The sequence below is a fragment of the Ambystoma mexicanum genome, chromosome 10 (assembly GCF_040938575.1).
Source record: "Ambystoma mexicanum isolate Mex_15411 chromosome 10, UKY_AmexF1_1, whole genome shotgun sequence".
Lineage (NCBI taxonomy): Eukaryota > Metazoa > Chordata > Amphibia > Caudata > Ambystomatidae > Ambystoma > Ambystoma mexicanum.
The window spans coordinates 850,728,191-850,742,732 of NC_090932.1; the positions used below are offsets into that span (position 1 = coordinate 850,728,191).

Genomic DNA, 14,542 nt, shown 5'->3' on the forward strand with positions numbered 1-14,542 from the left:
TAGGCGGCTGCTTCAATAAGCACTTAGCACCACCTCAAAGGTTTAAAGATTACCTTCATTTGAATCTATATAACAAACATTGGGGTTCAGCAAAATCACAATTTTGTGGATTAAAACGTCAAAACAAAAAATCTGCATTTAATGTCAACTTAAATACTCACTTGAGGGTGAAACAAAAACCCTGGTGGGGGTCTTAAGTATTTTTCTTTTAGAAGCTCGAGCGGGTCACTCAATTTCCTCTTCTCTACCCTGCAGTGGATACAAAATTGATTCAATGAGATTGAAGTAAGGCTTATACATTAATCAGAGACAAGTTATCATGGACCATCAAAGTACTTATTGTAGCACTCAATTAGGCACAGGCTCACAACGTCCAGAGGCATGAACAGAAGGCACAGTCACTGGCAAGACACTGAAATGGATCCTGGACATACCATACCCGGGATATAACAGTCATAGCCTAATGTCAAGTGCTGTTCATTTGACACCAGAATCTATGAAATGGCAATTTAACTATAAAAGTTATGCATGTACAGTTCTAGCCTGCTGGTTCTGAATTAAGCAGAACTTGGAAAGGTTGCCGTTTCTTATGCACGCAATGATGGTTGGCTCCAGAGGACTAAATCAAAGCCACTCTAGAACAAATTTGCCATGAACAAATTTAAAACTGTCTTCCGACTGTCTTCCATCTCCTGTGCATACATGAATCTCGGTGTCCATCAGCTCAGTCTTCTGTTAGGGGCCTGGAAATGTTGGCTCGCCATATGTTTGGCACTACAATTCCCATCAGCCCTAGCCAGCAGAGTCCATTGTGAGAATTCATGGAAGTCCTAGAGCCCAACCGTTCTATGTGTACCTTTTTCTGAAGTAACAGAGGGCAGGGGGGTATAAGGCATGTTCATTGCAAGGATGTACATTCCCTTCGGCAAAGCTTCATTTTTGTAATCCCCATTTGCCCCTCCTGATATTTAGGCAACATTGATTATACGCCAAACCTTGCACCTCCCGGTACCAGTCACATAGCTTTCATACTAGGCAGATGGCTAGCAGCCTTTCTGTATCAAGGTCCCTAGACATACTGTCAAACCCCCAAAGTACAACACCCCTATGGGTGAGTGGGAATTGAAAGCCTGCGTTTACTTCAATGTGGTCATGCATCAGGCGACTTGAGACCATCATGCATGTAGGTTTCTTTAGAAACCCTGTAGGAACCCCCATTATTATGTAAACACACCACTCAAAGTCCATGCTCTTTGCAACTAAAAGGCGAACACCCAGAGAGCATCAGGTACATGAAGCAAATAGTGACGTGATAGGAAAGGACGTCTTAGAAGACGAAAGGACTTCTCTGCACACGAAGTAGAATCCCAATATTGACCGGAAACGAAAAGACAACATACAGATGGAAAATAGTGCATAAACCACAAATAGCTGAACCGCATAGGATACCCAAAATGTCCAGATGGCACAGAAAGGAATTGAACACCACAGTTCCAAGCACCATACAAATATCCTTCATCGGTCAATTATGAAAGGATACAAATGGCACCATTGCTTCAGAAGGAACAAACAAATAGCATAAATTAAAAGTATGCAATATTAAACAATCCTTCAAATTGCTTTCATGGCATTTGAAATGGTTAGATATCTTATATCGGACAGCTGCATAAACACAATAGCATGTATGCATATAGAAAAACTAACCAGAATTGCTCTTGGATTCATAATACTATTTGCCATTAAAAATACTGCCATCAAATTTGGGTTGTCACAGTCTTGTGATGATTCAGGTCTCTGCATGGTTTCCCTACCCGTGTACTAAGACAGAACTATACTCCGGCTACTTTGTCAAACCAACGTCTGTATCACCAAGCTATATTATTCCAGCATTTCCAATTGTGTTGTCATACGTCTACAATGCCCATGTAAACATCCTACATATTTGCAGGCCACCAATTCTAAACATTCTACCAGGCAGTTGGCCCGACTGCTAGTGCAGAGCCATAACTTCTGCCAACTCGTACAGAACCCCTAAACTAGAGCAAAGTCCCCCTAAAACATCCACAAAGCTCATCAAGAGGAGACAAAAAAAGAATGCCATATGTTTGAAGAGCGAATTCTCCCACATAACTACACCTACAAGGCAAGAATGTTAATATAGTTAGAATCTGTAATTTACCACATTACATTATAATGCAACATACCAAACATCATTAATTATACACTTGTTCTTCTTGTTTCTCCTGAAGCCGCTGAAAATCAAAAGACATGGTTCAGCTGTAGGGAGATAAGGCAGATGGAATGCTAGAGGGATCGGTTTTGGCCGAGCATTGCTTTAACATATCATTTACTGTAATACCAATGCGGACCGATTCCGTAAAGGCAAGGGTTAACCACAAGTTAAGTGTGTTACATTCCTACTCTCATCTAGCTTTGTAGGGTAACAACCGATAAAAAGCCTTCCGGCCCTTATAAATGCAACACCTGGAGTGGTTTACAGTATGCACTAGCCTGAAGTGGTTTATAGTGATTGCATCGAATGCCAAAGCATCGAATGCCTTAGCATCTAAAACAAAGCAACAAAAAAAAAAAAAAGCACTGAATGCATTTTTTTTTTGTTTATGGGGGGAGCTCTCCAACCCCTGTTTTTTTACCCGTTATACTTAAAATAAAACCTTTACGTTTGAAAAAAATGTATTTGATGCTTTTTTCCCGATGCTTTTGGCATTTAAATGCAATGACTGGATACCACCTGAAGTTAATCCTGTGGTTTATGCACCATTGTATATCAGACCGAGTTCAATAATGATCTTATTCAATTGACGTATTTCCAACTGTCTGACAACTCTTATTGTCAAAGACTTAACCCAAGGTTTTAACAGTAGGTGTACATTGCAAATATAAAATTACATTTCCCTACGTTTCCAATGCAAAACGCTTCTATTTATTATGGCGTTTTGCATAGCCCAATATGTCCCTTTATGGTCTCTTAAAAGCACAGGGCTTCCTTGTCGATAGCATCATGGTGGAAGCCACACGGCCTTGTGTTGCTTGGAGACTTGATTGTAATCAACATATTTTAGCTTTGCAAGGCTGTTGCGGTGTCGAGTGTTTGGGCTAATACACATACACAAATCGAGTTCTTTGTTCACATGGAGTGCACGTTCTAAAAAGTGTAATTGACATATAGCCTAGGCAGCGACATATGAAAAAATACAATCACTTATTGATGAGATGGAAACAAGATGAACATATAGCATAATAATTGATTATATTAATGTCATGGATTGATTTTACTCAAGCAAATTTTTCAAAGCACGAACAGACCGAGAATCATTGTGCCAACATGCAACTCTTTCAGGTGAAGGTATGCAGCCTCAAGGAATGTTTGCCAATGCTCAGTCTTGACAACATCCTACACAATAAATATATGGTCAACATAAGGAAGGAGTGCAAAACTAAAATCTACTGCAATGTTACAACAGAGGCCTTAGAGCTATGAAAAGCTTGGACCATATGCCACACTTGCAAACATCAGAGCAGATGACGGCCGCCACACTGATATTCAAACCATTATTTAAGCACGCACATGAAAAATGAGAGCATTTTGCTTGAGGGTGAATGGGCACCTCCAATACTGCCCTGGACTGGATCCAATAACATAACAGAAACACCGCTATCAACCAATCAGAATTGGATCAACTGATCCCCACAGCGCAACAGATCATGCAAAGCCCTGAGAGATGCTCCCCAGCGCTGCTACTTAACACACATACATGAGTGATGGTACAGATCATGGAGGATCATCATCTGCATCTAAATGTGGTTCACATGGATCTTTGCTTTCAAGCTGAAACTGGGAAAGAGGCCAACATGAAAAACTGCCGGGATCAGATCTACTGCCAGACAAAGGGAAATCTACACAGGATCCTGACACTGAAAAAGTAAATATTTATGTACCGATAACTGCTGACCAAAGGAAAAGGGCTCCATTTGGTTGACCCTGAACCCTGTGAAATCAACCCCAACAAATGGCCTAAAAATATAGTTACTATTTTGACACATCACCCACCAATAAACATACTTTTCAAGAGTGGCAATGTCTCAACTATGTACAGTCGGAACAATCCAACCACTTGTGAAACCCGACCAGTGACTCTGGCTCATGAGACGCCCGACCATGGCGTGCCTGGAACCTGCAATGGCCAGCCTCCCAAAGCAAACCATCAACCAAGAGCAACAAAATATGATGGTTAAATCATGACTTACAACCAAAAGGCAAACACATGTGGAGCTGAGCATTCTAAACCTTGTCTTTTCCCCCTTTCACAAACCTCATGGAGAATGGCCTCCAGATGTTCTCTGAGGTGTGTCCCTCGTTACGAACTCCTAGAACGCGTGTTCATTGTAGGCAAGGGTTCTTAGATGTTGGGTTGCTTTAGGTTCATCATTGAGAGCAGAACGAAAATACAGGCTTTTCAGAAAACCTTTGCAAACCAACATGCTCAAACGCAGAGTCAATCAAGCAATGAGCCTTAACATGGGATGAAAGTGTCAATCATCAGTGAGGGTTCAGACTCACATATGATCCGGCCTGGACCACCTGCTTTCCACCAGATGCATATACACTGCCTCTCCCACCACCTGTTTGCTTATCAACTATGCAGAAGTAAGACCTCTACCTAGATGACGGGCATCTTGCCCTTTCTTAGCAATTATACCCCTCTCAAATTCCACCAAGCCTATCTGCCAATGTACACATGATTGCCCAGTGCAAAGTGGTGGCAAGGTTCCCTGTGAGACACTAGATCGATACATGAAAATCAATAAGCAAATGCAAGGTAACGGGGCCTTTGAAAAATACAGGGATTACCATACACCAATGACAAATGAAGGGTACCCCGCAAGTACGAAAATTACCTGTAAATAGGGTCCATGAAGAAAGGAGTAGGCCTGGCATGCTGCAACGATGCATCAGACACTTTTCTCTGTTCAAGGTCGCCCCCTTTCTTATCACCATACACATGGTTTCTCCGGGGTTCTAGCGGTTTCACTTCACTGGCCCTACTTCTGCTGCCCATGCTCAGGTCCAAAGGCTGCTCCTGATTCGAGGCTGGGGGAGTGCTTGGCTTTGAGGTCACAGGAGAGACAGTCTTTTCCTCTTTCCGTTTTGTTGTGAGGTCAAACGGTGAGTCAGAGTGCACCTTCTTGATTTTATTTTCTTCACCTGGCGATTGGGGCTCCATTTTCACGGGGAGCGGCCTCAAGTCTCGTTCAGGAAATGGGTACATTGACTGAGAGAATGCGGGGAAAAAGGGAAGAGGAAACATGGAAGGGTAGGGGAGAGCACCGACTTTCTTGTCTTGTAGACCCACGAGTCCTGTCGAGCCAAAGTACTTTTCTGCTATTGAAGCAATAGCTTTTATGGAATCGTTCACGGCCCCCGACACTGCAGTTTGTTCCTCTAGAGATGGCGAGAACGATGAGTGATTGTTAAATTCCTTCCTATTATTTAACGACGCCAAGTGCTGCAGAGGACTCAGTTTATCATTCAACATCTTACCATTATCCTTAAATCTCTCCTTTTCACTTTCAACGTCACTTTCCAGATCTGAGCCAGATGTAGTCTCCAGGTCACTGCCGCTGGGTGTACTTACATCGTCAATGTCACTGCTCTCCGATAGTTCACTGTTTTTTTCATGAGGTCGGTCTTCAGACAACCTTTCCTGCGGCGTCTCCACAGGCTTGCCTTCACCTGGAGATGCCCTACTACTTAGTGCCTTCAAAGCATCTTGAGAAGCTGGGAGGATCTGGGGGCGGGTCATGAGGTGGGCCTGGCTTTTGCTGGAGTGTTCCGTACTCGACAACCCTTTGATGGGAGAGCTAGTAGATATCAACGGTGGCCGATGGTACAAACTGGATGGGAAAAGACCAGGAAAGCTGAAGGAAAAACCCGGGGCCGTTGGAAAGGTAAGACCGGCAGAATGCCTGTTGGCACCAAAATAGTCTGCCAGCCCCATATTTGCATGATTCATATTAACCATCGAGGACTTATCCAGAGCCCCTGTGCCATGAAGCGAGATGCCTTGTCCAAAGAGTCCCCCGGCTGCAAAATGGTTCTTGCCTTCACAGAATCTCCGGTGCTTGTTTAGGGAGGACGTGGTGCTGAACATTTGTCCACAGTCTTTGCACTTGATCTGAGTTCTGCAATCAGCATGCATGCGCTTATGACGACAAAGGTTTGAGAACTGCGTGTACGACTTATGGCAGACCTCACCTGTGCAAGAACAAAAGAAGAAAAAAAGAAATCAGGATGGTCTCTTTGAAACACGATCAAGTGAAACAGTGGCAACAGCAAATTCAGGTTAAACTCGGACACGCGCATTAGCCATCATGGTAACTAGCGTATTCAATCCAACGTCACGCCTGCCGCTCAGTCAGAAAGCTAAACACCTGTAGCAGGCCACTTATTCAGGTCTGCAACAAAATGTTGAGGCGGCCATTTTATTTAAGCCTTAGATGCCCCAATGCAAAACAGAGTTCACTTATCACTAAAAAAATGACAATAGGTGGCAAATGGCACAAAGCATAAGCAACAACCAAAACCAAGTCCATGGACTTTTATTTATCATCATAGGTTTACTTCAAAGTCCATAAAACATGTACAAAGCAGCCAAACCCATGCAATTCAACATTTAAAAATGATAAGGGTCAATCGCTGCACAAGTTGTACTTAATTCACTTTTTACAAAGTGCATGATCAAAAGTGAATGCCCCGTCATTCATGGAGATGGTGATTTTTGGGCAAGCGGGAGAAGCCAGCATTCACAAGATTGCCCCATGCCCCCGCTTTATGCTGACCAAGTGTCCATCGAGCCTCTCAAGTCTACAATAAATAAATAAATACTTCTGCTTTACCGAAACTGCATTTCAACTAAACCCACACATGAAAGACGCTGAACAATACACATTGTGCACTCGTACATATTCCACGCTGTTTTTTCATGATTTCTGAAGAACTGGCAAAAAAAAAAAAAAAAATGGTACAATGGCTCTATTTTAAGCCGGCGAAGGAAGCCGTATTGAATGTATCCCATCCTGCAACGCTGGTTCCCATGAACCGCAATCGCGTCCTTCGACTTCCACTCACACCAGTGCTTCGGCGAACCTTCCTGCACTGGGAAACCCTGTCCTTGGGAAGCCCCACCACCGGTGTGCTGTCCCATCCTACAACACAACACTTTCCAGAGAGCAACACGACCTAAACAAATGGCTTTGTTTATTTACCACACGCGTCCTCTAGGAAAATCTATTGTCTTGTAGTTAGCAATGAAAGCCTGTGAAATATAGAAACTCAAAGAGAAATATCAAAGCCAAGATGGTTGCCAACGTTATAAGAACACAAGAACTGCAAACAAATGCACAATGCCATTAAATGGCAAGACCACTTGTCATGAAAACAGACACCGCATTGAGTGGGATACTAATGCGAGAATTTGGTACCACTTTATTCAAATTTTCAATAAGAACACATTACGTGTGCAAAATATAACAGTAATACCAATGTCATAATAAGCACCTGCGAGAAAATATTATGAAAGGCACTCCATTAAGAATACTTGGCAACCTACAAGAATAGGGTCAAATCGAGTTCATGCTATTAAACGCTTAATATGGGCCAGGAGGATCGATTGAAGGGCAACACATTTCTCTTGGAAGCAAGACAAATGCAGAGGACCACGGGTTCGAATCCCGGTCCCGTGCAAAGAGACTGGTCTCCGGTATTCAGCTCCTTACAAAAGATGTATATACAGTTTTACTACACAAACAATCTGGTCAAACTCATTGGTGTTTCACTGTGAAGCTTTTAGGTGCCCCTGCATACTTCGGTTTCATTTACATTTTCTATTGTATCTTTCTTAAAAGATGTACTCTTATGCAGTGGTGGAAATGGGAGGACGACCCCACAATGGCCGGTGTCGTGGCAACGTTTGGAGGAGGGGGGCGGAGCTGCGAGGAGGCAGATTTGGGAAGGGGTGGAGCTGCCAGTTGAACTCCAATCAAAGGAAATGTGACAAATATTTTTTAAATGGCCCAATTTCTTTCATTGCTTGAAAAGTACACAAACCATAGTAAGTGTACCTTCCTATGGTTTGTATACTTTTCAAGCCAGCACTATCCGTGTCAAAATGTGACATCCCAAACTACAAATAGCAGAATTTATTTGTGGAAGGGAACGATCACGGTGACCGCGAAGCTGAAGGCTCGGTGATCATTGCGTTTTCCAAATGGATTCTGCTTTCTGCTCAGTCACAGGGTCTTTGACCCTCGGCGAACCTGGGTGCACACCTCAGTGATGTACTCTGCTCTGTGCGAGCACACTGTGCACACAGCGCTCCCACAGATATTAGGCCACAGAGGCGAGCCCCCAGGTTTGCCAAGGGTCTGCTTTGGCTCCTGCTTCCTGTGATATAGGTAGGGGGCGGAGCCAGAAGAGCACTCATGGCGCCAATGTGCTGAGTGCGACTCCACCCCCAATTCCCTACCATAGTGCGGAAAGCGCATAGTTTTTTCTCTTTTTTTCCCCTTTTCCTTTTTTCAAAAGCCCTGATAGGCTATTATGTGCGGATCCAAGATCTAGCTTCATATCTGGTGCCGGATCTCTGATCTGGCGAGAGCCGGCCTATTGGCCAGCGCTGCTCTTATGAGAAACAATGAAGGTTTGATCGTGGAAATTGTTTTTCAAGTTTCAGTTGCGCGACCACGCCATCACAATCAGCGGCGCACTACAAGCATGTAATTAAATGATTAAACTGCAAAAATCTAGTATGTAAAATGCTTGTGGTGAAACAGAAGACCATACGCAAGATTCTGGAGAAGGAATAAAATACGGAAAGAGTGGAAAGAGCGATTGACGGCTGGTCTCGACCATCCATTGTGACCGTCAGGTATTGTTCTGTGGTCATCGGCTACCGCTGTCTGACAAGATTGACACTAAAATCATGAATGTACATATTGCAGCTGAAACGTCATCGATGACACCACAGTAAGAGAAATCTGCTGCTCACCGATGGCTCAAGTATAAAAGAAATGCATTCTTGGAAGAATGGTCGGATTATGTTAAACATACTTGTACGCGGTTCATATCCACAAATGCAATTTATTTGTGATCCATTACAGTGGGTAGTAATTGATTACAGCCAAAGGGCCCGCCTTACCGCTGACGGGCCTGCATCACAGCGGAACAGGAACAGATTACCGCCAACTAGGGGAGCATTTATTCCACTGCGCACACCATTTAGCAACTTTCGGACATTAAGTGACATCTTCATGGCTAACGTCATGAAGCTTATCTGCAGCATCATTCGCGGGAACCCAAGCACATGCACCACATTGGCTTTCCATCTCGCTGCAAGGCCCCCAGCATCCACTTCCGTCCCGTGGCCCGCACGGATGGTCTAAAATGCCCCAGGTGCATAGTGCGCCGGGGCACGGAGGGCCTTCTGTGTTGTAATGTCCTGGGAGTCGGCCAGGCAGTCGGTAGTTAGGCCTGCATATTTCTGACTCATTAAACCGATTAGGCTCCATTTTGAACGTGCGTAGTAGCCTAGCCCACACCATGTGGTTTCCATTTTACAGAAAGCCTGACCTATCTGGGGAGGCAGTGAGCGATTACCTTTCTGTTGCTAAGTTTTCGCTCAAGCTTGGGCAGCGCGCAGCGCGCAGTAACCAGAGACAGTTGCCAGAAACCGGCCAGTGGGTTGAAACATTGTGTGTGGGCTTTTGTTGGGAAACCGATACAAACTCTACATAGAAAAAACAAGAAAAAAATAAACTACAGTCAACACGTGCACTCTCAATTCTTCAGCTGTGCAATTATATGGCTATTAGTTGTAATTGCTGCACGGTTTCCTGTCCATCCTTCCACGTTAGTACAAACCATTTTAAACCGCTAAAGGATGCCCCATTGTTCCCGCATTTAAGATGGGAGCTGGTTGCTTAGATTACCCACGTTATTTCAAAAAGATTAGCAGAGACCGCTTCATACTTAATTTAATTTTAAAAGCATCGAGGCTCCGTAAAAAGAAAAAAGAAAAAAAAACAAAAAGGAATAAAATAGTGAGCTACTGCAAAAAAAAAAAAAAATACTTGTTTTTACCATAAAAAAAATCAAAAACACGTTCCAAAAGCAAACCGGTGTGTGCATTTGCTTACTAGCAGCTATTGAGTGACAGGAGAACAGTGCTTTTTTTAGAGTGAGAGCATTCGCACTCATACTTGATTATCGCTGAAGCAGTGCTGGACTGTGGGGCAGATTTCCCCGGATCTGGCAAAAAATAAATATCTTGGTAGGTCCGAGAGCTGGAAAAATCGACTTAAAGCTTTTAATTGGTCTGGTGTGTTCAGACTTTAAACTGGTGGGAAGCCGGGATTTGAAATCATGGTCGTTAGAACCAGGGGCAAGACACTTCCACGCAGGACCATTTGAATGGCCAATCAGGGTACCTGTGAAATCACCAGGTGGCATGTTTTATGCATGTAGGGATTTCTTGCTTTGATGTGAAAGTGTTCATATACACCAGTGTGCTGTATATGAACACTTCCACATACATCAAAGCAAGCAGCTTTAATGTATGTGAAAGTGCTCACATACACATGTGCCAGCAGCTCCGTCGGAAAAACGTTAAGTAATTACAACCCGATTTGCGGGCTGTAATCAATCTGCGGGCTATACAAGTTCGTATAGCCTGCAGAGTGACCAATCAAGATTGCAAAACACCTGCTAGGGTGTTCTAATTCATAAAACAAAAGAAAGTCACATTTTATAATAAACCGGTATTCTGATCAAGAACTGGGAAGAGAGGGAGAGGCAGGCGGGAACAGTTTTATTGGGTAGAGGGGTTTGGCGAGTTTATGGATGAAGATGAGTTAACATCCCATTGAACAAGAAAAGTTAGAGCTAAGGCGCCAAGGTTCACCCTGTGAGTTTTAAAAAAAAAAAAAACAATGACATGAAAGTTTAGATTAAAAAATTCCAATCATTTCATGTGATGTGAATACACTCATGAATGACCAACATACTAGGAATTAAGAAGCAACTATCCCTATTCGAGATTTAAACATTGAACCCTGGGCATGGCAAGAATAGGGCTTCAATGCTGTGTCTTTCTAACCATTGAGGGATTTTTGGTTTATAAGAAACCGTCCAAAAAAAAAAAGACAATGCATATTATTTAAGTGCTGGATGAGTAAGGCATTGTCAATCGTATTTGACTTAAACATGTGCATCTGTTAGTAGATGTCCTTTAACTCTTTCATTGCCCTTAGGGGGTGCATGTGCACTAATGTGGCCATATTTTCCCACAAAGCGACTATAAACGTTCTAATTGGGATATGGGGTCAGTATTTATTTATTTATTTATTTGATTCATGTTTTCATCTATTTCAGCGCACAAAACCCTCGGGTATCTAGGCGTTTTACATTGAAGAAAAAGAAGGGGGCGGGTGAGAAAAGAGGGGTTGGGAAATGCATCAGGATGAATGTTGAGTCTTAGAAGGAGCTGTGTTTGTTGAAGAGCCAGGTCTTTAGATGTTTGCAGAAGGTCTAGTAGGCAGGTTCTTTTCCGAGGACTGGTGGGAGATTCTTCCAAAGTTTAGTGGCCATGACCAGGAAGCTCTTTCCCCCCACCTAGAGGCGACTGAAGTATGTCCTGTGTCTCCCCCTAACTCAAAGTGCTGGAGATCACCACGCAAACACTATTTTGCCTCATTTCTCTGGACCCTCAGAGCTTGAGGAGGACACTGGAGGAGTTGGACAGACCAGGTTTCTGTACCATATAACTATGGGTTTAAGGTTACAAATCATGTTTTGGAAAAAAGAAAAGTAGTACTTACATATGAAGGGCTTGACGCTGCTGTGAATGTGCTTATGCTGCTTGAGGCCCGATGAAGTGGCAAATGTCTTGCCACACTCTGGACAGGCATGCGCTCGCGCACCAACATGCTGAGAGCGAATATGCCTCTGTAGGTTGCTGGGGTCCGTAAAAACCTGCTAGGAGATGAGTACCGATTAGTCAAACCAAACAGCTTGATAACATTCAGGAAATCAATTATCGTAAAGCCGAAATAGAATAGATGCTAAGCCTGCATTACAACAGGAGATTTTTCCATTTGTGGGTTATCGTGTAGGCACCATGTTTGCAGTTGATCGGCTGGAACATTTGACATAACGTCTAACGTGTGCATGCTTTAATCAGGGTGCTTAACTAGAAACCTCCTGTAAGTACACAGCAGAGGTTTGAAGGACCCATTTGTGTGAAGTCGGGGTACAGATTCTTTTGCTGCCAAATGAGATTCAAGCAAAAATTGAGAATAAGATCACTTCATCCTGCTGTGCAAATTAGCCTCAATTTTACAAGCAAGAAAACTATTCTGTAGAAAGGGAAAGCAAATTGTGGCCACAAGAGACTTCAGTGAAATAGATGATCTCATTCCATCGTACAGAGCTGCTGCGCATTTGCAGAATGTACACCCTCCACGTGGCGTGCCCTCAAATGATGAATAATTTGCCCAGCCATAGTAATCCTGGTTATCCGAATGCACAAACACTGCAAAATGTGGATTGGTTTTCCCAACAGCTGCAGCAATAAAAAAACATTGATCAGGCTCTAAATGGGGAAAGTATAAACTCAATAATGTGCTCGTCTGGAATGAAAATGTTTGCAGTTGGTTTGCTGCACAACGCAAAAGCATAACAACCACAACACATATCAGCACAAGATCTTTGGCTTATTTCAAGTATTTTAAAATAGAAACACATGAAAAAAAAAGTGGCACAAGCACCACCGATGTAGCTTGTTTACCACTCAGCATAATTATTTAGTGCCGGGGTCATTGTGCCATTTACTTTAAATGTATAACTAAGGAAATGTTCAGAATAGGTGAACCTCTGCTCCCCCCACCACCCACCACCAAAGATGTTCATACAACCACCTGTCACAGGTCACATACAGACCTAGACACTGGGACACTGGTCAATAAAGATGCAAACTTCCTTTGGCAAACAACCCCATAAGACCACCAAACAGATGCAGACCTCTGCAAAGTAAATCCACCCAAAACATGAACGGTGACCGCCATCCAAAGAACCCAGAAGCAATGACCACATGGAGCAGGATAATCCAGTTGGAACCAGAAAACGTACATAAATAAAAGCCCAGTACACCAGGATAAATTGCCACCCACACTATTTACTCCAACACCAGCGAGATAGAATTGATCACCAAGGGTCGATCTGTTCAATTAATGACAATAGTCAATATCGAAAACGATGGTAACAGATATTCAAACATGGATACAGCATTAAAATTCTATGTAGACAAGTTTAATGCATGTCTCATGTTTAACTAACAGTTCTATTATTTTACAACTGCAACAATTATGGCCGGTCATAATAGGATAATGAATTCGATCATATCCATTTTCAATTTCTCAACTTCCAAATAAGAACATGTCACATTTGGTGCACTACGAGATTTCGAACACCTCAGTATACCATTCTTGTAAAACATAAAAACAGGATTTGCAAAAAAAACTCAATATCCCACTTGTTCCAACAAGAAGCATTTGTGAAAGCTGGTTATACAAGACCAAGGGGACGTCAGTTAACGCACTGTACCGTATCTGCAGTCTCCTTGTTACTTCAAAGGAAGCATTGGATCAAACTGGCAAGCTACAAAAGCCAAGTAGGACACACACACAATGGTCTGGGTTGGCACTGGCTATATATGGAAAACAACCAAATTAGAGCAGGTTATGATGCCAGGGCATGTCTTAAAGACAATATAGTAGCCACATGAAAAGCTTGATCCAAGATATTGGAACATACAGGTTTTTTTTTTTTACAGCGAAGTCTAAACATTTGTGGGAGGCACGGGACATACAGATGCGAGGCCCTGCTCACGTGCTTACAAAAAGTTACGCTTGAAATTAGGTTCCAGAAGGATTGAACGAGGAATGAAACGTACTGTAGGGCAGGCAACATCAAGAGAATGGCCTTAACCCATAAGTTATCGTTCTGCGCAAAGAAACCATGTTCTAGTAGGTTCGATTATGTACATCTATATGATTGTTTCTGGACTGTCGGAGCAAGCAGCAGAAGGGGGTATGATTATCACTAGCGTACAGTCTACTCAGTGCATCGAACACCGTTCTATCCAGACTATGGTTCCACAGGGCAGACATAATAATCCTATGGACATTTAGTAATGCGTCTATCCAGCCTATGTTCCACAGGGCAGAAATGATCATCCTATGGACATTTAGTAATGCGTCTATCCAGCCTATGTTCCACAGGGCAGACATAATAATCCTATGGACATTTAGTAATGCGTCTATCCAGCCTATGTTCCACAGGGCAGAAATGATCATCCTATGGACATTTAGTAATGTTTCTATCCAGACTATGGTTCCACAGGGCAGAAATGATCATCCTATAGACATTTAGTAATGCTTCTATCCAGCCTATGGTTCCACAAGGGAG

The 14,542-nt window shown here is 43.0% G+C and overlaps 1 protein-coding gene across 11 annotated transcripts in view; it reads right to left on the reverse strand.

Annotated features, from left to right (window-relative positions):
• MECOM (MDS1 and EVI1 complex locus) overlaps positions 1-14,542 on the reverse strand; it is a 117,085-nt gene that overhangs the window by 54,691 nt on the left and 47,852 nt on the right. For 5 of the 11 annotated variants that reach the window (XM_069618517.1, XM_069618511.1, XM_069618521.1 and 2 more), the window contains exons 6-9: positions 11,896-12,052; positions 4,921-6,277; positions 2,205-2,252; positions 162-249 (exon numbers count right to left, since the gene is read on the reverse strand). In XM_069618517.1, coding sequence (XP_069474618.1) covers positions 162-249; positions 2,205-2,252; positions 4,921-6,277; positions 11,896-12,052 — 1,650 coding nt within the window. The remainder of the gene's footprint in view (positions 1-161; positions 250-2,204; positions 2,253-4,920; positions 6,278-11,895; positions 12,053-14,542) is intronic. The other 6 variants (XM_069618518.1, XM_069618514.1, XM_069618520.1 and 3 more) reach the window with 3 other exon arrangements.